At 43.2% G+C, this 22,893-nt stretch overlaps 2 protein-coding genes across 3 annotated transcripts; one reads left to right on the top strand and one right to left on the bottom strand.

Annotated features, from left to right (window-relative positions):
• Positions 1-9,094: 9,094 nt before the first annotated feature.
• Positions 9,095-10,564, bottom strand: LOC119378393 (BEN domain-containing protein 5). The gene is made up of 6 exons (XM_037647554.2): positions 10,320-10,564; positions 10,094-10,191; positions 9,859-9,997; positions 9,696-9,770; positions 9,469-9,589; positions 9,095-9,188 (listed from the first exon to the last, which is right to left on the bottom strand). Exons 1-6 carry the CDS (start codon positions 10,483-10,485, stop codon positions 9,167-9,169), a joined length of 621 nt encoding a protein of 206 aa, XP_037503482.1. The 5' UTR covers positions 10,486-10,564; the 3' UTR covers positions 9,095-9,166.
• Positions 10,565-11,757: 1,193 nt separating this feature from the next.
• On the top strand, positions 11,758-20,253 carry LOC119378392 (retrovirus-related Pol polyprotein from transposon 412). 2 transcript variants are annotated; one of them, XM_049411757.1, is made up of 3 exons: positions 11,758-12,099; positions 12,182-12,370; positions 13,484-20,253. In XM_049411757.1, the coding sequence occupies exons 1-3, from the start codon at positions 11,974-11,976 to the stop codon at positions 15,818-15,820; spliced, it is 2,652 nt and encodes an 883-aa protein (XP_049267714.1). In that variant the 5' UTR covers positions 11,758-11,973; the 3' UTR covers positions 15,821-20,253. The 2 variants fall into 2 exon arrangements, with proteins under 2 accessions (XP_049267714.1, XP_037503481.2); XM_037647553.2 differs by having other exon boundaries at positions 11,841-12,099.
• The last annotated feature ends 2,640 nt before the right edge of the window (positions 20,254-22,893 follow it).

Below are 22,893 nucleotides of genomic sequence, written 5' to 3'. Positions count from 1 at the left end.
TCGCAGTTCCCGGCTGTGAACAGCCTGTGGCTATGCACCATCAGCGTGCCCACTGGAGCAACCAGGCCCCCCCCACCCCCCTGAAATCTTAAATATTTGCATGTGTGTGTATACACGTTCACATACAAACACATACTCGAACTTACATAAAGAGTGGTCGAACCCTCCCTAAAAAAAATAATTCCTGGCTGCACTTGTTCAGGATTTGTCAGTCTGGTAACATGCAGTTTTACAGCTGTTATGAGATTACAACAACAGATGATTTTTGTGGCATAGTTATATGCCGCCACCACCACCTCTGGTGTTCATAAGCAATGCAATAAGCAAATTGATTGCAACATGATTATTGGGGGAATTGTGGCACCTAAGCCAATGGCATTTTTATATTTTTACCTTTGTTTGTTATCACCTTGATATGTAATAAACAATATAAAGTACTAACAAAAGGAACTGAAAACAATGTGCTATGAATACACTACCTCTTTTTTATGCAGCAAATTCAGTTGGTCTGCATCACCCTCACAGCAAAATAATGCAATGGTGGGACTAAATTTTAAAAATTTTTCTCACCTAAAACAAAAACTATTTTGATTAAACTTTCTCTGGACGAAGTTGTTATGATTCTCAGCCGCATGCGTTTTTCCGTTTATTTTTTTCTTGGGTCATTTTAGGGTGCTACAGACGTCTCAACATAGGCCAGTGTAGCGTTTTTGCCAAATTTAGGATTTTATTTTAGAGCCTATGTGCCGTACACAGGCAAAACAAAATTTTAGGTGATAGTGACTTTCATGGAGAGTTTCATAAAAATAATTTCTGCATTTGATCCATAATTGTCTTTTGTAAAAGAATTCCTGAAAACACGACAATTTACTCAACTTTACCTATGTGCTAAAGGGTAAAAAATATATCTACTACAAGGAACTGTACGTCCTATAATGAAATCATGATGCTCGAAAAACGCAAAAAAAGCAAGTGTTGAAAGAATGCCTGGAATGGTCGATTTATAGCGAATTTTATTTTCGTACATGCTTTTCCAACATTTTGTGATGTTGAAATGGTGCTCACGTGCCCAAAAAATTTTTGCCGCTCAAATTATTTTGGGAAAATACTGTAGAATAATGTCTATATGTGTGTAATTTTCTCAGATTTTTTTAGAGAAACTGATTTTTGTCGAGCGCCCTGATTGGGACAGTTGGCATGGAATGACCAAAGGAAGTTAGCAGCAGTTGCAGAGCATTGGTTTTACAGCGGAGCTGTTAAGCCTTTCGTTATGCCGTGTGACGACAGTGGAAAACTATCATCATCATGAACTGGCACGCGTTCTCTTCGTCCTCATCTTCTGCTTCATTCCCAGAACACATGTGCTGATTTGTCTGGCGTGCGATGCAATAACTCTGGTGGGCGAGAGAACGAGTACAGAGAGAGAGAGAGAAAGAAAAAAAAAGGGAAGGAAGAGAGAAAAAGAAATAGAGAGATGAAGACCGAAAGAAAGGCACACAAAAAAAAAAAGAGATAGAAAAAAGAGAAAGCAAGCATAGCCTGTATAGCAAGGGATGGGAAAGGGAAGTGAGGGTAAGGAGGGAAGGGAGGAAGGTGACACGATCAACCCCGCTGCTTCCTCAGTCTATGCATCACTAGTGCATAGCTGCCCCAATCTTTTTTCTAGTTAAGTCTCAGAGAAACTCTTTGGCAACTAGAGCCTGTAAGTGATTGTGCTATCTTGTACATTACTATAAATCTGCCATGGATCACTGATCTTACACTATTGAGACATTTTTTCCATTCAAATCTACTTCATTGCTTCATGTAACAGCAAGTTGTTTTTTGTTATGGTTTATATATTGCATTTATTGCTCAGCACATGGTGCTATGCAAATTTTATGAACACCATTATTGTGCGTTTCTTATTCTTACTTTTGATGCTAACACTGTTCAATAAGCTTGTGTTATTGCTGACACTAGACGATCTATTTCATTATCAACACTGCACACCGACTGAAATGCAAAATCAAAAGTTCAACTATGACAACTGGTAGGCGCTATTGCTCGAGATAACCGAGTCATGTTGCTACGAATCCGGCTATTAAGGGTGATGTTGGCTCTGACGTAGTTTTACGACTGCCAGTGGTATGAACTGAAAGCAGTTCATTCAGAAGTGTGTGCATTGCATTACTTAGCTCTAAATTGGCGCGCTTCATTCCGCGAGCACTTGTTTCATCCATGCATATATCGAGCTTTCAGTATATACTTTATATTATTACTATTATTACATACCATTATTAACTGTTACTTGTATAGTACATGTCAATAAGAGGCAGCTGCTCCAAGTGTTGAAGATGTGTTTCTGTAAAGGCGTACATACATATTAACAGCTTTGTCAACTGGTGAGCCAAAATCCAGGGAGCATTTCACTGAAAGTATTAATGAAATCAGTACAATTATCATATCAAGAAGAATTCAGTGAAAACTGAATTGTTCTAATAGCCATGGCTAGTCAAGGGTACAGGCGCATGTTGTCCAGATGGCAGATGTGCGTTAGTAAAGAAGTTAGCAGCAGTTACAGAGCATTGGTTTTTCTAGTAGAACTTCAGAGACACTCTCTTTGGCTCAGCTAAAGCCTGCAAGTGGATTGTGCTATTTGAATGGCTATAATTTACAGCCTAGTTTATTTTACTGCTTTTATGTATTTCTGTACCACGCACATCTTCACCTGTCTGACATACAAGCCCTGAAGTGGCTTCAGCAAGCCTGAACGTATTGGAGCGAAAGGGTGTGGAATAAATATTACGTTATTTCCTGGGTTCTCCTATACTAAAGCTGAGGCACTGCGTTACATTCATGCTATGAATTCGCACCCCCTTTTTAAACACAACACATTTATGTCCCTCGCATGAAGCACATTCCTGCTTGTGACAGGTTTTGTGTCTGCAGTATTTGATAAGAATTAAAATGAATAGAATGATTACGCAAGCTTGCTATGAACATGAAAAAGGTATGCCTGCACAGTTTATAAACACAATCAACACATTCTGATCTACATGCCATGCTTGCACTTGTTGATTGCCCCGCCACGGTGGTCTAGTGGTTATGGCGCTCGACTGCTGACCCGAAGGTCGCGGGATCGAATCCCGGCCGCGGCAGCTGCATTTTCGATGGAGACGAAAATGTTTGAGGCCCGTGTACTTAGATTTGGGTGCACGTTAAAGAACTCCAGGTGGTCGAAATTTCTGGAGCCCTCCACTACGGCGTCTATCATAATCATATCGTGGTTTTGGGACGTTAAACGCCAGATATTATTATTATGCACTTGTTGATTTCAATATTATGGTGCGATCGAAGTAGGCCTCAATTTCTTGAAAATGGCAGAAATATTTTATTACAGCACCTTTTTGAATTACCTGGCCAAAACTCGCATGGCTTTGACATGAAAAAAGAACTTGCCATGTCGCCAAAAACAGAGGTGATTGTACATCGCATGCCTGTGAGTGGAACTAGCATAACTTGCCATGGGCATATGACCGTGCATCTGTAACACTGGCTGGCCAGTACGGAGGTAGGGTTAATGGCCCCCTCTCTAAATGAACTCCTGGCTACACCTTCGGCTATCAGTATATCTGGCGCCACAAGGGTGCCACATTAATTTTTGACGTGCTCTTTTTCAGGTAGAAAACAGTGGTGTGATGGCATTCATGTGGAAATGGCCAGGTAAAAGAAGCTAACATTTTCGGCACTCTTGGAGAAATGAGGCTCCAGAGCTCAATTTCTAGACTAACCGTGTTGTCAAACACCCCTATCAAAACAAGCCAAAAGTTTTCTATGAGAACTCTCCTGCAAGCATGCTCATGCTGTCGTCCAATGATGCTTTGCTCAGAAGAGGTCAGGAGGCTGCATTCGGGCACAGTATATATATATAGTTTACTTACATCTTTACATGAGCATGATCAAACAAGACACACGATTTTAAAAATCTCTGCTTTTAAAAGCAGAGATCTTCAAGGTTATCAGATGCTCACTCATAAGACACAAGATCCATGCACCAGAGAAACCTATGATGTCTGGTGCTTCCAGTTGGTGGCTCAGGTGTTGCCATTGACTATACTTTCATAGTGATCACAGTTAAGTTGCACACATACCATCGTTCTTGAACACAAAGTAGAAACAAGCACACATTGCTGAGGTTTACAGAGGAACAGATGATTATCACAACACCATCGCCAAGTCTCCAGTAACACACGTTTGCTCACTGAATGCGATGATTTGATGATGATGGCTGTGGTCATACTTTTTTTATTGGGTGTGCATACAAGACCCGGGCCAATATCCAACTAATCACATGATGACCAACATCGGTCCTCCCTTATGGTTGAGCTGTTTGTAGATTATCCAGGGGTGGAACAGCTGCACCATTTGCGCCATTGTGCACCAAACACGTTTCCCTGCGCCATCCTGTGCCGAACTACCCCTGTTGCACCAAACTCATTTATCAGCGCCGTAGTGTGCCGCAGCACCCGAATTTAGCTGCGAGGTGCGACAGCCATCAAGCCCCGTGCCCGAAAACGTGACTGAAACATCGCGTTTTCGGTTTCGGTTTCATCAAGGCTGTGATTGGCTATGGAGGTTGGCTCAACAGGCGCTACGTACCACGAAAGAAAAAGAAAGAAGAAAAGGATGGAGGTTTCACAGGTGTTGAGACCAAGCTCTGTCTTTTTTTTTGGGGTGTGTTTTTAAGCTCATTACACCAAAGTGTCTTGCATGAAAAACTAAACTTCAATTGTGAGGAATGGTCTTTTGTGTCCAATATTGCATAGCACCAAAATAACAAAACGCCAAAATTATTTTGCTGTTCTGAAGAAGTTTAACCTACAAGAAAATTTCCAGGATACAAGCATATTCCCCCAGACATTGTACTAGTACCTAGCATGACTGTGGCCATTGGGAGGCGACCTATATAAACAGAATGAAAAGGACAACACGAACGTGTGTACATAGCTAAATAAGGCTATTGCACAATTTAGCTTAATGTTTGCCAAATGTAGCATATTGGACAAATGCCGCTTCACAATTGCTGTGAAACGGGGCTACATTTGCTCTCAACGGTCTTCCTGACTGCTCCAAACTTGCTCGAAAAGGTCTTTTTGGCTGCTCCAGGCCTGCTCCAAAACGTCTTTCTGGATGCTCCAAGCCTGCTACAAAAGGCAGTTTTGCATGCTCCTAAGACTGCTCCCAAACGCATATACCCTGTTCCACCACTGATTATCCGACATGCATTTCTGTGAAATCTGCTGCCAAGTCAGGAGAATTGCGTCGTATGCTTCTGTGCTGCTAGTCTCTTAATAGAGGTTAATCATTTTTGCACTACAAGATACAGGTCTTTAGTTACGTACAGTTAGCAGAAATGATCTTGATCCTCATGCAATGTACACGCACCCTTCTGGAGGAATGTCCTGCCAGTGTTTTGTGTGCTTTTTGTTGGCTAGGTGCTTTTGTGCCATGCCGTTTTGTCAGATTGAAAGTGACAACAAAAATGTGCTTCGCTGTAGTCATAACTGCCTTGACAAAGCTTATCTGGCACCATAGCTAATGTGCCTTCTTATATGACACATTGTGAGGAGAACATTGCAAATGAAATTCCACATTTTGAGAATTCAGAGTTGAGAGTGCCATGCTTGATGATGCTTCGGCAGTGAAAATGACCTGTACGTTCCTGTGAGGCAGCAACGGGGGTACAATTCACAACTGAAACATATAAACCAGACAACAAAGTCAAAAGGACTTCTGACAGAGTTCAGAGCCTTCCAAAACATCCAAAATTGATAGATATTTTGTGAACAAAAAGACGATAGTTTCTCATATGGAGACTCTCTAAAGGGCGAGGTTACATTTTAAAATTGGGACATTTGAAAGGATCACAAGTGTGCTCAACAATATACAAGTCCTTATGAACTTACATAATGCAGTCACTTGATCAGTTTCGCCTAAAGTGTTTAAAGAACCCCTGACAGCGATTTTTTTGTTTGTGACATTTTTTACTGAAATTTGTAGCCTTGTGTCTCGTAATGCCGAAATTGGATGAAAAATGCTCTCACGTATTGTATAATGATGCTAGCAATGTTAATTGCGACCAATTTTATTGTTACTTCGAAAAACCTGCCTAAAATCGTAAGAAACGAGCGTCCCACGGCGGGGGAACAACGTGCACTCAATTTTTGGTGACACTGACAGCGCAGTTTTCAAATCGGGGGCCCCGCACGCGGTAAAGAATGAAACTATGTGGATGCTTCGGTATGATTTAAGCCTGTTAAGAGCTTGTCCCCTCAGGAAAAAGAAGAGCATTCTTGGTGTAAGCAGCCAGAACTACCTTGAGAGCAGTCTAACAAGAGAAAGAGAGCGAGAGGTGCGAGGAAGAATAGCCCTCATCTGGTGCCAGTCGTGGTTTTGTGTGCGCCCCGCGAATCTTCTGTGACGTCTACAATACTTGCTTTTATTGTGGAATGTCACAAGGGGCCTTCACCTACATCACATAAGTGGCGATGTCGCGAGGTGCTGCCAACTCAGATGAGCACTCACGCTTTCTTTAAAACCAAATTAAAATGTCTAAGAGGCAACATTTGCCACTAATAATCGGCCAGAGGTACCCACATATACAGGACAATCAAACAACACAAGCATCTTGAGGTTTCGGTTTTGGTGTCAGGGGTCCTTTAAGCTTAGCACATTCATGTCAACAGCACTGATTCTGCCAAAAATCAGTTTACTGTGCTGAAGCAGTTTGTGAAACGGTTTATTGTTGCATACTGGTTTGCAAACAATTATATATTTTGATATCCTGCTGGTTCATTTCGTAACTAGAAATGAACCTGAGAAATATGAAGCGCATTGAACCTGAGCCAAACGCACATTTATTTTCAGTTTGACGCTCTGCCTCTCATGATGAATAGAGTTTTGCACCAGGATTTTTCTGTTGATTCTTAATGAACTTAATGGAGTAAAGAGGGTGGGGGAGGAGGTAGATGCAAATCTGAAGGTGTGGCTGTCTCCCTTTGCCCCTCCCTGAAGAGGGGCCCCTGGCAGAAAGGAAAGGCCGATAGTACAATCACCAACAATTTTGGTGCACGTATGGAGACTTCTTCAGTCATGGCTAATTGCGCTGCAAGTATATTGCCACTGTAGCATTCAATCTTGTTGCAGAGCAAGCCATTATTACGAATATATGTCGATATCTAATGTTTTATTTCCTTCTTGGAAACACAAGGACTTGAATGCACACTGGGCCAGGAGACCAATTCAACACATCCCAGTGAACCACAAATATTGCATAGACATCTATGGTACGTTTCTCATGGACACTGTGAACTTATCTTAGATATCCATAGAAATCCAAATTACGAATACCTGATGTACCCGGAAGTATAAAAAGCTCCGCCGTGTTAGGTTGCAGGTACGTTGCACATGGACATCGTGTGGACATATAATAGTCGTACATAGGCATTGTCATTTAGTAAATGAAAACTTTTTTCCGTGCACTTTACAGACTTGCTGCATTTAGTTGCTATGTTAGACCTACGGTCCCACTGCACTCTTGCTCATTTCCGCTGTGCTATACTTTATAGAAAGCATCAAAGGTGTGAGACTGGCCTGATTGCTGTCATCACTCTGTTATGACTACAGCAATCAGGCCAGCCCCACGCCTTTGATGCTTTCTATAAAGTATAGCACAGTGGCAATGAGCAAGACTGCAGCGGGACCGCAGGTCTGTATCTAACGCACTAACTACATGCAGCTAGTCTGAAAAATGCATGGGAAAAAGTTGTAATTCACAAAATTTTAGCAATGTTTGGAATGGGAGCCCTAAACAGCCTGGCATTACCATCAAGCACAAGCTGCCATCCAACCTGTATGCTTATGCAGAGTTCTTAAGACCTGCAAGATTGATTGTAGAAGATAGCACATTCATTTCAAACACATTTATTGAACATAAAATTCAATCAGTCTTTGAATGTTAGGGTAACGTAACTGAATGGAAATTACTGAACAGAAGTCTTCAATGAAGTTGCCAGCTAAGCTTGAAGGCTTCAACCTGCAGTATGGCTACACGGCCACTTGCCCCTTAGAATACTACAACAAAAACAAGGGTGTCAGTATAAGCTATACAGAAACAGCCAAAAGAAACGCTAGTAAGACTACCCGATTATGAATGTACTAGTTTACTATGCGAAAAAAAAATGCTTAGCTTGGGTTATAATACTCCACTCCTCAACATAGAAGAAGAAATCGAGAAAGATGATGATGCATACTTCAGAAACACAGCAAATGCAGATGACTAATGCATGCTTGAGCAATAACAAAGTTACTAATTTCAGCATACCTAATTATGACTATTCCCACAAGCTAAAAAGCACTGTGGAAAGCGAATCAGATCAAATATAAAAGCAGGAATGTTTATTCGCATGTCTAAAAGAAGAAAATGCATTTATAATGTTTCGGCATACTGAGTAAGCAAAGAAACATTTAGCCAGGGGTCAATAAAGAATTTTACTCGTACTATTAGTAATTTGCTCTGTCATGCCCTTGGGCCTTGAGAGTATCAATAAATAAATAGATAAACTATTCATCAATTTGTGCTTTGCTGTAAATTTTAGTTTCGGAAAATAACACTACAAAAAGTGATGATTTCATGCTTGAAAGTGCAGCAGACAAATGGGCTCAACCAGCTGCACTGGACAAACATATGTTTTCAGTCTATGCCTAATTGTCTGCCACATTGTGTCCTAAAGTTATGGGATACCAATTAATTTGCTGAGCATTGCTCAGAGGTGACTTAACGTTCAAGTATCATCCCAGTCAAAAAAAACCATTGACTCCAATTGGAATATTTCCAATTGGAACCAATTGGAAAATTTCCAATCGTAAATTAGTACACAGTTGGACCAATTGGACCTATTGGAACGCGACCAATTGGTTTTTGTAGGACTGGCCAATTGGGTACCCAATGGGTACCAATTGGCTGGAGTGACCTATTGCACCAATAGGTGTGAATTGGTTGGAGTGACCAATTGCACCAATTGGCAAAAGTAATTGGCAACAAAACACAAAATTTAAGATACACAAAAAAGGACTTTATTAAGACTGATTAATGCTGTAAGTTCTCCGGGAAGTTCTGCAAACATCACGGCAGCTCCTTGGTTGCTCTGATAGAAGAGTGAAGGGATAAAAGGCAAAATGAGTGCATGCACAGTAATTTGTAGAACATAGCAAAAGCTCTAAAATGACAAAAGTGCAGACAATTTCATAACAGCTGGTCTATAAAATACTGGAAAGGTAATTGCAGACAATTTCTGTGGGCTGTTGCACATGAGTAATGTAGGGCATGCACTGGAAACTGCACGCACAGGCAAAATGATTAGAATTTCTCTGCAAATTTATCTCTCCAGCCTGAAATGTTAGAATGCAATTAGCTAGCTAGCAAACCTTTTGGTCATTCTTTCAATATCGCTCAGCTTTTCCACCATGAATCTATTCATTTGCTTTAATGCCCCTGGCATCATCTCGGGCACCAGCCCCTTCTTTTCCAATCGCTGCTTGTAGCATTCTGTCAAACAAAAGCAAAAATATACACACAATAAGCAGATAACTTAATGTTTCATAGGCAAAACCCAGTAAATAAGTATTAGACATAATGAATAATCTTCACTCACCACGTATCGCTGACACTTTCCAGGGCGACAGTGGTTCCTTCCTTGGACGGTCAGGGAAGCGTGGACAATGCTTCCCTACAATGCGGACAATAAAGAAAGAATGCAAAGGTGCTTAGAGACCAGATTAAAACAAGCCATAAAAGATTTCTTAACTGGCAGTTACCTTGCAGAGACCGTCCAAGTAACTCGGTGGGGCTCCACACTGCCGTCATGAGGTCTTTTACAAATAGAGAGTCTTTTGGATTGGTTTGAATACGCTGCCATGCTGATGTTGTGATCCTCAATCCGTTCCCAATGTCAGCCTGTAAAAGAATGCAAATCACAAACTTCAATACAACCAACCATGCTTATGCCAGCTTATGGGTTCAACGGAAACTCATGCAGCGCAAGTTGCATACTGTGTCGGGGACCTCCAGCTTTTGCGGCAATGGTTCAGCGATATGTGGCGGTGACAACGCTGCTGGCAAGGCAGGTGGCAGTGCCTGTGATGAATTGGCTGCACCCAAGAGAAATATAAAACACATCAGAACACTGGTGATCTTTTATTAATTGTATATAATTCTAACAAAAACCTAATCGCTGCTATTTCTACTGTGTTCTTTATGCTCATAAAAGATTGCTTACCTTGCCTGGAATCCAATGAGTCTATAAGCTTTCGTTGCAGATCCCTATTGAGAGCTCTCAGCTCTTTCAGCTCCACTTCCTGCTGCCTCACTGTAGCGCTGAGGCGGGCCACTTCTTCCTGGGCTGCAGTCAGTTGGCTATTTTGCTGCTCATGCCCTTTTTGCATGAGCTTCCTTTTTTTGGATGCCAGTAAGTCCAGCAGCGCGTTGTTGGGCTCTTCCCGCTTTTTCTTTTTTTTTTTTTGGTGTCTGTATGAGAAGGAAATGTCATCAAATACATATCACGTCACTTGCCATTAAGAAGTGCAAAAGAGACATCACTGCTATAAGAAAACTATGTTTACCTGAACGCTTTCGTCGCTGTCCTCACTGTTGCTTCCGTCAACGATTTTTGGAATTCGCACTCGCCCTTGCCTCATTTTTATTTCGAGGTCATCTTCAGACTCTGAAAAATACAAAAAAAGTTATGCTGATACTGTGCCAGCAGCCTGCTGTGGTACACAGAACATGGAGCATTATTTCACTATGAGTTCTAGATTCAAATCCCATTTTTGGCTTTTCAGCACAAAATTAGACAAGCATTGTATTACGGCCGAATAAAATTTCGTAATGGGAAAGATATCCATAGCTCAACCGCACAAAGTACAGCTAACGAGATGCCATGCAAATGCAATACCCCAACAATTAAAGGAATCCTTGTTTTGTTAACAAAACAAGGATGCACCAACATGCACCATTATTTATTCTCGGCGACTATGTAGGCGCCATCGTTTTTTTTTTTTCACTGATAGCGTGCGATATAGAATTGCGAAATATTAAGCAAGACAGCGTTTCGAGTTTCTTTGAAACGCTGACTATCTGCGACCGATCACCGAACAAGGAACATGTAGGCATGACGACCGCCGGGGTGCAGTCTATCGCACACGTGCTCTATAATATCCCTCACTCACGCACACACAAACGTACACACACACAAACACACACACATAAATAAAAGGTTGCGGCTAATTTGAAGCAAGCTTACTTCCGACGAGAAGAATCCTGGCGCGATAGAAGTGAGCTTCGCCATGTTTGTCCGTCCATTTGACGCTGTAGAAGGTTGTCTTGAAGTCGTCGTCAGGCTTGAAGCCTTTAACATCCCCAATGTTCACAACAGCACATCTTCTGTCATCTTCATAACGCACATAAGCATGCGTAATCATCATGTGCTTCACGCGGTACCACAAGACAAAAAAAACGAAGCAGAGTGAGTGACACTGACTACCGCGTGACAGCCTCGTGGACTTCGGCCACAAACCGGCTTTGGCTACGGCACTCACTCCGACTAAACGCGAAACACGGTTGCCAAAAAAATTATTTTTTATGCTTTTGCTTGACAATAACAAAAGTTAGGCGACGTTAGGCGACAGCTACGATTAAAAAAATAAATAACAATAAAAAGCGTTTATTACTACTTTGTTTTATTAGCATATTTGGGCTCGCTGCGTTTTTGAGATGCTTTGAGCTGATGACGTCAGCTCACAATGTGAAGGAAAAATAGCGGCGTAGCCGAGGCCGAGGGTATCCGAGGGTTACGTGTTACGCCTCGTGGAGTGGAGTGGTGCTCCCTACGACGCAGCTGGTGATAGAAGCGTGGTACGACCTGCCATACAGTCATGGAACCGCTGAAAAAACGCAAGAAGCGCGGACGTTACAAGGAATACTTACATCCTGGAGCAACGTTTTCCGTACCCAGGTCTACAGATGCATCCGCGCGGCTTCGAACGGCATCTGCAGCAGCGGTAATTCAATTTTTTTCTGGTTACTACTGTGTCGTGCGAATCAAGTGCGGAAAAGTAACCAATTATGGCTCGCTGTTTCCAGACATCCCAGCCGGTCAGCGCTTCCTGCGATATTAACCAGGATGACAGCGTAGCGATGGGCCAAGAATGCAGCGCCGAGGCATCTGCTACGCCAGTCGGGGCACATGGCATGGAATCGCAGGATCTCACAGATGATGAATTCAACAGTACCGATGTGCGCGAATGTGACCTTAACGGAAATGTTGACTTGGTAAGCATACGCGATGTACCCACTCAATTCTTTCTACAATTGGTCAAATAGGGGTGTTATTTATTTTTTTTTTTGCGATAGCAATTACACGGACACTTTCAGCTGATTTTTGCCGTTGCCTTCATGTCCCGAATATGTATAGAGGGCTTGCACAGATGTTACTGAAACTGCCATGTTGGAACACCAGCATGCGGAGACGCAATTTTCGCGATGTCACATTAATGTTATCAAAACATCACTTAGGTTCTTTCAATGTTTACGCACAGAGACGTTCCTGCCATGTCGTATGTACACATTAACGCAACTTGTTTGTCATCAAAGTCGCCATCGTGGAGTACCAGTTCATTCACAAGCTGCACCCATGATGTCGCGTGCAAGCTATCTGTATGTATATGTACAAATAAATAAAAGCCATAAAGAAAATAAATAAATCGAAAGAAAGGGTTTCTGAAGCGTGCTACCAGGATTCAAATCTGTGACAGCCAAACAACTCACTTGTGAGATTGCTAGAAGACTGCGCAATTTAAAGCAACGCTCCTAGATTTTCCTTCAAACTGTCCTTGAGACGCACACTAAAGAGTGGCCCACTCCTGTACCCACTTGCGATGTGGCATGCTGGGTTAACATGGAGCTCCTCTACCCTTACACACGAAGCTCCTCTACTTTAGGTAAACAATGCGTCGAATGCCACCGCTCAGCAGTAGACGCGGAGGAGTCGCTCAAGGCGCCGCAGTTTTCTAGAGGGAAAAAGTATCTGGGAGCGCTGTTTTGCATAGTTGACGCTTGCAGTGCGCTGGTGAAATGCGAAGTAACAACTGTGACAGTTTTAATTTGCACTCTTCCTGTGTGTGCTCTTTTCGTGTGCACTTTGCGCTTGAGTGGCCCGCTGCGTGCATTCGTTGCTTCGCCCATGTAATGAAACTGTGACTTTTTTCCATTTCATGCATTTGTTACTAATTTGACTGTATTGCTTGCCGTTAAGTGAATGGACTACCAGTTCTGCATTTGACATTTTCTCTAGGGCACTGACAAAATTAAATTCTAATACCTCTCAAATAGGCTCAAGAATAATTTGATATTTGCGCATGTTCACAAACAATAATATACTTGCAGGAAGGTCATAACCAGGATGCACAAGAGCAAGAAGAGGGCTCGAGTGAGCCAGAAGCACAACATAGATATTCTGGACAAGGAGAGGACTTCAGCCAACTAGACGCTCAAGACAAAGAATCCGAACAAGAGGAGGACTTGAGCCAGCCATGTGCACTAGAGGAAGTCTCTGAGCTAGAAGCTTCTTGTTTTTCAGATTCTGCCTGCATTGAGCCACCACTACTAAGTGAACTATTTGGTGAAATTGTTAAAGAAAAAGTTGCAGTTTCAAAAGGTGACATTCTGCTCATGGTGTTAAAATATGCAGTCCAACACAGCTTGACATTTTCGGCACTGACAGATTTGGTTCAAATGATTAACTTGTTTTTTGAAAGACCAGTTCTTCCCCATTCTAAGCACATGCTTAAGAAAGTAATTGAAAAAGCTGGCACAACAATGAATTTCCACTTCTTTTGTCCAGAATGTTCCTCGTACATAGGTGACATTGATCCAAGTTCACCCTTTCAGTGCTTGAAATGCAACCATAGCACATGTTTTTCAACGGTCAATAATGCATCATTTTTTGTGCTTTTTGACATACCTTCACAACTCCAAAAAGTACTCAAGGGATGTGACATTTTAGACCTGACAGAGCCACTTGAACCAAAAGACAGCTTTTCAGATATTTGTGATGGAGAACTTTACCGTGCCTTTGTATCCTCAACAGCAAATGCTGGGCATAGAATTAGTTTTGTGCTAAATGCAGATGGCACTCCCATTTTTAAATCGAGTGGTACTGCAATCTGGCCAATTCAGTTGCTTGTCAATGAACTGCCTGCCACACAGAGAATGCAAAAAGTGATTTTAGCTGCTTTGTGGTTTGGCAAGAAAAAGCCTGACATGGTGCCTTTTCAGGATGCATTCGTTGGAGCTGTAAATGACCTTTCTGAAAAAGGATTCGATCTCGAGCACCGTGGCCGTACAACAACTTTCAAGGCCTTCTGCATTTGTTGCGCTGTAGATTCAGTTGCAAGGGCACCTATGCAGGGTGTAATGCAGTTTAATGCGTATCATGGATGCAATTGGTGCCTTCAAAAGGGTGAAAGAGTTTTAAATGCCACTAAGTATCCTGTACAACAAACAGTACAAGAACGAACAGAGCTTCAAATGATACAGGATATGCAAGAAGCTGTTGCTAGTGGTAGGCCTGTAAATGGCGTGAGAACAGTTTCGTCATTGATAAAGTTAGAGAATTTTAATATAGTGTGGGGGTTTGTCCCCGACTATATGCATTGCATATTACTTGGAGTTGCAAGACAGTTCATGGAACTGTGGTTGGATGACACGAACTGCAAGTTTTATATGGGAGTGCAGCAACGTGTCATTGATGCAAGAGTAATGGAGATCACTCCTCCTGCAGCCGTGAAAAGGATGCCAAGGCCAACAAGGGAGCGGAAGTTCTGGAAAGCCAAGGAATGGGAGAATTGGCTCCTATATTACAGTTTGCCAGTTTTGGAGGGAATAGCTCACAGCTCATGTGTGCAGCATTGGGCATGTTTGGTGGAGGCACTGCACATAATGCTGCAAAAAGAAATTTCATCAGCACAGCTTGCTGTATGTGAAGACCTTCTATTAGAATTTCATGTTCGAGCTGAGCTGCTCTATGGAAAGAGTTGCATGAGCTTTAACATGCACCAACTGACTCATATAGCAAAGAGTGTGCGCCAGTGGGGCCCTCTGTGGGCACACTCAGCATTTCCGTTCGAGGCAGGTAATGGTTGCCTCAAAAAGGCAGTAAAAGCTGCAAATGGAATCCCGCACCAAATCTGCCGCATGATGCAAATCGAACAAACAGTTGACGTTCTCTTGGCTACAGCTGCTGAGCCAACAGTTCTTGACTACTGCAACTCGCTGAACTCCAAGGAAACGCAGAAAACTCTTAAAGTGAATGGAGATGTTCGTTTGTTTGGAAGAGGTGTTCCCATCTCTGTACCAGGGTGGCCTGACGACACAAGTGTGCAGTATGCCCGAATGGTTAAGGGAGGTGTTATTTTCACTGATAGGGACTATGCCTTGAGAAAGAGAACAAATAATTCTGCAGTGCAACTGGTGGACAACACGTGTGCAGTTATAGAAAATATAATTTGCAGAAACCAGTCGGAAGTTTTTGTTGTTGTTAAGCCTTTGAAGTGCAGGCCCTTGAAGTACAGCCTTGTAACAATGCAGCACATGTTTAAAGCTGTTGAAGAACCTTCAGGGAAAATAGTAATTCCAGCTGCAAATATCATGACTGCTTGCGTGCTATTAAGGACTCAAGGAAATATCTACATATCGCCTGTGCCAAGTTCATTCACATTGTAGCTAATGTGATTAAGAGTAGCATATATATTGCCACACATGCTTTATTTTCATTTGATTGGTCTATTACACATGTAACTACCGCTCGGCACAAACTGTGCCTAAATGTGAGACTTCTTTTCTGGTAAGGTTGTGCGTGCATTTTGAGTAAGGTGGACTCGCAGTAAAGGAAATCTCTTAAATGGAACTGCTGCTTAAATGGAACAACTTCCTTTAGTATGATTGGTTTCGTACCTGAATGTTTCAACCCAATTCGTCTCTCAGTAAGCGGAACTCCTGTTAAATGGATTCATGGAACATATGTTCCTGGTCCTTCCAGGTTCTATTTAATGTGAGTCTACTGTACTTGAGCTTATTGTATGACTAGCGCAGGCACCAATGGTAATGCTGGAATCTTCTATTTTGCATGTACGAAAACCTGATGCTTTTCACTATCATATACGATGACTAGCTGTGCTCGCTGTTGTCGCTGTACAGTGCGTTTTACTTGATTTTCTGGATACAAGTATGCCAAAGAGTTTTGTCTCTGTTAGTCTGACTGCCGCATTCTTCACTGACACAACCAGGTGATAACATGCCTCGCTATGTCACTTATTATCCATGTTAGTTTTCAGTCCAGTTTCAGCTGCTTTTTTTCCATGCTTCAGGTTGCACTGAGGTTCCCGTAACCGTGTAAAAGTTGTGCACCTTATGGAGAATGTAATCAGTTCAGAGGGCAATATTGGAGCACCGCGCCGCATACCGCAATGTTTGTGCGCGTAAACTCTTCACGTTCTCGTGCGGGTTCTTGCTACGGTTTAGCCGAGCCAAATTTTTGTAACGCACTTAAGAAAAACGTTATTGTGCCTCGTTGCCTCGTGCTCGCCGTTGACGGTTGTGCCGATTTGTGGACTGTGAACTGTTTCTGCGCAGCCCATATCTCTGCCTGCAGGACTTAGATTGGCAAGCTTTCACAAGCAAACTACTCTTACCATCCGGTCACTTGAACTGTCGGCGGCCGTAAAGAAACCCCACGCCAACTCTTACCCGGACTACTCTGCCAACATTGAACGCATGATCAACAAGTCCCTTCCTTCAACTGAACGGTCTTTGCTGCAGGAGGTGCTCGCACGCTACGCTTCAGTCTTTGACTTTGCCCACGACGAGACGTCTACCGCTACGCCACCACCTTCACGTACGCACACACCGCATCTATACGGGCCAAGCACCACCAATACGCCAGAAGCCCTATCGCGTATCGCCTTCCGAGAGGAAAGTCATCGCCGAGCAAGTTGAAGACATGCTAAAGAAGGGCGTCATACAAGAATCGTGTAGTCCGTGGGCGGCTCCTGTCATTCTCGTCAGGAAGAAGGACAATTCATGGAGATTCTGCGTAGACTATCGCCGCCTAAACGCCATTACAAAAAAAGACGTCTACCCTTTGCCACGTATAGATGACGCCGTGGACTGTCTGCATTCTGCCTCCTATTTTTCTTCTGTTGACTTTCGTTCTGGGTATTGGCAAATTCCTATGCATCCCTCAGACAAGGAGAAGACGGCCTTCGTAACACCTGACGGTCTTTTTGAGTTTAACGTTATGCCCTTCGGTTTGTGCAATGCTCCAGCGACATTCGAGAGATTTATGGATACAGTACTCCGTGGACTAAAATGGGAAATTTGCATGTGCTATTTAGATGACGTGATTATCTACGGAAAGACTTTTCAAGAGCACAACCACCGCTTGTCACTTGTGCTTGAATGCTTACGCGAAGCTGGCCTTGTTTTAAACTCTAAGAAGTGTCATTTTGGAGAACGTCAAGCCCTCGTATTAGGCTTTCTCGTGGACAGAGAAGGCGTACGACCAGACCCACAGAAAACCGCAGTGGTTCGTAACTTTGAGCAACCACGAACAGTGAAGGACCTGCGAAGTTTTCTGGGTCTGTGCTCATATTTTCGCCGATTTATTAAGAACTTTGCGCAACTTGCCTCCCCACTGACGTCCCTTCTCCATAAAGACACACCGTACTTGTGGGATGATAAATGTGAGGCGGCATTTCAACAGCTGAAATTTTTGCTGACTTCAGGACCCATCCTGAGGCATTTTGATCCTGACGCTTTCACTGAACTGCATACTGATGCTAGTGGACTAGGTGTTGGTGCTGTCCTGGTCCAAATCTGCAACGGCCGCCAGCACGTCGTAGCATACGCCAGTCGGACACTGACCAGGGCAGAGAAGAACTACACCGTCACCGAGCTCGAGTGCTTAGCAGTCGTCTTCGCCATTCAGAAGTTCCGACCGTATCTACACGGCCGCGAGTTCACAATAGTGACCGACCATCACTCACTGTGCTGGCTTGTGGGACTTCGCGACTCGTCTGGCCGGCTGGCTCGTTGGGCGTTGCGCCTCCAAGAGTACAGCTTTTCTGTGACCTATAAGAGCGGACGATGTCACACGGATGCCGACTGCTTATCCCGCCTTCCTTCAGTACACACCAATGCTGATGACGCTGACATTGATGACTATTTAGTTTCTGTCTCGTCCGACTTTCCAGATATCAGCAGCTTCAAACGTGAGCAACAACGCGACCCTACCCTGCAACCCTTGCTGGAAGCTGCGCATAACTTCCCTGACAAGGATTTTACCATTTCAAATGGCTTGCTGTACAAGAGGAACTACTCAGCCGACGGCCTCCCGTTGCTTCTAGTGGTGCCGGAAAGCTTGCACCCGGTCGTCCTTCGTTCTATGCACGATGACATAACATCCGGTCATCTCGGTTTCACACGTACGCTACACCGACTACGTGAGAGGTTCTACTGGCCGAAAATCTGGAAGACCACGAAACAGTACGTCGCCAGCTGCGCTATATGTCAGCGCCACAAGCAATCCACGACTGCCCCGGCAGGTTATTTGCAGCCCATTTCACCACCGACATCTCCTTTTGAAAAAGTCGGCATCGACTTCCTCGGACCACTTCCTAAGACCCCATCCGGCCACCGATATGTTATAGTGTGCGTGGATTATTTAACTCATTATACGGAAACGGACGCACTGACATCCGCCACTGTTTCCTCTTTTATGTTACAACGGGTCATACTGCGTCACGGTGCTCCACGGGTTGTCATCAGTGACCGTGGACGGCAATTTATCGCCGACTTGGTTGAAGAAATTTTGCGTCTCTGTGGCTCTTCTTATTGCCACTCCACCCCTTACAATCCGCAAACTAACGGTCTGACCGAGAGAACGAATCGCACTCTTACGAATATGCTATCGATGTACGTTGATGCTGACCACAGGAACTGGGACGACGTCTTACCGTTTGTCACTTACGCATATAACACCGCCAAGCACGAAGTTACTGGACATTCGCCCTTTTTCCTGCTTTACGCACGAAACCCTCGGAGTTTTCTGGACACTATTACCTTTCTCACATCAGGAAAATCTTTCCATCGCGCAGACGTTGTGTCGTGCTGAAGAAGCACGTCAGCTGGCGCGCCTTCGAACATTGTCCTCTCAAGAACAAAGCAAGAGTCGCTACGATGCCAAGCATATCCCCGTAGGTTTTTCTCCTGGCGACTACGTTTGGCTGTGGACTCCTGTTCGTAGAAAAGGATTGTACCGGAAGTTTCTAGCAAACTATTCCGGCCCATTCGTGATAGTCGCTCGTCTCAGTGACGTGAATTACGTTGTCGCCAGAGTGACAGCCAATATCCGGCGTTCGCGTGTTACGCAAGTTGTTCACGTAGCCCGCCTCAAACAGTACCATCATAGGCATATTTAACTCGCTCGGCGAGCTTCGTCTGCCCCCGGGGAAAATGCAACGGAGATGCGCGAGTGTACGGGACGCAGAAGAAGAAGAGTAGTGGAGCCGGCGCTTGGACTGTGTGGTTGGGTGAACCGGCGAGCCTGCCTCGCAAGTACGCTGCTCTTTCCCCACGCCATTTGATCTCATCTGTAAATAAACCCATTCACTTGTAACAATATTTTTTTTGCCTGTAGCACATAAGGGTTACACTTTCTTTTTCCAACTTCTTGGTGGCTCTTTTGTTTTCAAACCACATTTCAGAGTTGGCGTTCTGTAGATTCCCACTGATGTTTCACCAATTTGCATTTTGTTATGGTTTTTCAAATACATGCAAATGTTGTCATGTCATTATTTTGTGTTTTATCATGTATTTGTATTTTAACCTTAATGCCTCACAGTGGCGCTTAGGTATTGTAAATAGGTAATGAATGTGTTCATGAGCATCAGTTGTAGATAATTACATTTGCAGCTTCCTTGTATAGCCTTCATATTCTCCTAGTTTAGCATTATGTCAAAGTATTCTGTATCACATTGTATGCATTTTGTTTTTAGTACTGATGAAACTGTTTGTGTTTAGCCATCATGTTCACTTTGTGAACTTAGTGCTTTTATCGGATTTTGTGTTTGCTGAATAAATCCGGATGTCATTTCTTATATTTACTTCATTAATTAGGAGCACTGTCAATGGATGTTGCCCAATATTAGGTGCTTATTGCATGCATGGTTTCTATCACAGCCTAAGTTATATTTCAGGACATGGACATATATCCCACAAAGACTGTAATAAGATTCAAAAACAGGTTTGCTACCACCCTAGTACTGCGTACAGCTATAATTCATTCCATTTTCTTTGAGTGGTTACATAAACTGGAAGTGTGATTTCCCATTTGGTTAAGTTTACCATAGTTTGTTCCTGGTAGTAGTCTAAATTAGACTTTTGTATGTAATTTGGGCCTGGTTGGTTCAGACTGGCTAGCCCAATTGGACTCGATTTTAACTGATTGGAGTTATTAATTTTCCAATAGGCCCAGTTGATTCAAACTAGCAAGTTTGATTGGAATCAATTGGTTTCACTTTGTCTCAATCAAAACCAATTGGAACTAAAAATTTTTCAAGTAGGTCCACTTCATTCCAATTGGTAACTCCAATTGGTTTCACTTGACTCAGTTGAAACCAATTGGATGTAAAAATTTTCCAATTGCTTCCAATTGGGTTCACTTCATTCCAATTGGCAACTCCAATTGGTTTCACTTGACTCAACTGAAACCAATTGGGACTAAAAGTTTTCCAATTGGGCCCACTTCATTCCAATTGGCAACTCCAATTGGTTTCTCCTGTGTCCAATTGTAACCAATTGGAAATAATGAGTTCCCAATTGGTTCCTATTGGTTCCATTTGATTCCAGTTGAAAAATCCAATTGGAGTCAATAGTTTTTTTTGACTGGGTAGTTACCTTTTTCAGTAACTTGTAACTGTAACTAGTTACTTTTACGTTAGAGGAACTGGTAACAGTAACACTGTTACTTTTTTACAGAGTAACTGTAACTGGAAATAGCGTTACAGTTACTTTCCCATTTCCTCTCCACCTTTCACCTACAGCACCGCTCCCCTCGGAATTTTGGAAGGGGAGGTCGCTAAGACTAAGTTCACGTCCGTCTTTTTTTTTTTTTTTTCGACATATATATCCTTTTCGTCACTTCACCTGCTAGCTCTGCTCTTTGTGTACCGGTGAATCGTTAGGATGCCATGTTTAAAGTCTCCTTCATTTGAGGCTCCGAACTAAATTGTATTTGACAGGCGGCTAGAAAGCAGCAGAGCGCAAAATGGTCGAGAGCCAGAAATACCGTGAACTAGCGAATAATTTTTTTTTAAAACCTCTTTGGAACTCGCAGTTTTGTCTCGCCTCCGTACTTCGTTCGAGAGCCAGCGTCATCGAATTGTTTAGGCCAAAGCTATGTCCAGTTACCCAGCAGTGTTCAACAAGCTCCGTCTTAAAACGCGTTGCATGAGTTGCTTTAGCAATGTCCCGTTTGTCGATCCTTTCCTGCCCGTTTCGCCGATGTTAAGTCACGTCGAAATCCCCGCATCGTGCTTGTAGATTTTCACGAACACATGTTCCAAGGAGAGCTTTGCGCCCAGCGGACGCAGAGCCCTCCAAACAGGGTCTGATACACCTTGAAACATAGGAAATAGACACAATGGTCGTTGTCTTCACTCGTGAAGCACTCCCCGTTCCTCTTCGCATGCACTTCTGGGTATATCGCTAATAAACGTCGTAGGATAACGCTGTCGTTCCAGTGCGTCAACTACGTTTCCACTTCTAGTGTCCAAGGATGTTTATTATTATTATTTGCAAATAAAGTCCATTTTCACCAACAGTCCATGAACAAATAAACTGCTGCAGCAAAATGAGGCGTACACAAAGAAGGCTGGTGTTAGGCCATCATTTAGGTTTTCTTCCTCTAGGGCTTTACCACGTGCAATTTTGACTACTCGCGCATACCTTCTTATGTTTTCATTAAATAAATCCTATCATTTGGTTTGTGGTCTATTACATAATTTGTACAGTAACGAAAAAGTAACGACGTTACTTTTTTGGAGTAACTGTAACTGTAACAGGGTTACTTTTTTGGCTTAGGTAACTGTAACTGTCACACTGTTACTTTTTACTGGTAACGTGCCCATGACTGCTTACGTTTACGTAGGCTTCTCCTGACGTGCTATCATACCGTGGAGAAGCCTGATTTACGTACATTTTTAGAGGCCTCTGTCCTAGTCAGTGGCGAAGGCAGAAATCTTTTACAGCGAAAGCTGTTATGAGATCATTTCACCGGCCGTTTTTGGTGCCGTAGTTGTCCGCCGCCGCCGCCGGTGTCCGTAACCAGTATCGCTCGAAATAAGAAAAAAAACTAAATAAGAAAAAAATTCCAGGATGCAACGAGGTTCGAACCTGGGCCCTCTGCGTGGGAGCCCAGTATTCATCCTCTGAGCCATGCCGGTGCTTGAAACTGCTTTGCAAAAAGGTCCTACACAGGCTTCATGCCAAGCGTCGCACAGCGCGGATTCTGTAACCAGGCGTCACACAATGCGAATTGCGCAACGAGTAGGTTGTTGAATGCTTCCAACCCATTACAAAGAGCTCTGCCATAATTCTTCATCGTCATCACGCACAGAATTAACAAAGTGCGCATAATGCCTTACATGCGTTTAGCAGGTACCACGGCTGTCTGTAGAATGACGAAAAATGGCACAGTGCCTACTGCCCTACTTCTCAAAAATTACAATGATTTATAG

The sequence above is a fragment of the Rhipicephalus sanguineus genome, unplaced genomic scaffold (assembly GCF_013339695.2).
Source record: "Rhipicephalus sanguineus isolate Rsan-2018 unplaced genomic scaffold, BIME_Rsan_1.4 Seq82, whole genome shotgun sequence".
Classification (NCBI taxonomy): domain Eukaryota; kingdom Metazoa; phylum Arthropoda; class Arachnida; order Ixodida; family Ixodidae; genus Rhipicephalus; species Rhipicephalus sanguineus.
Note: the sequence above shows the minus strand (reverse complement) of the source record. Positions and strands in the feature narration are given on the sequence as shown.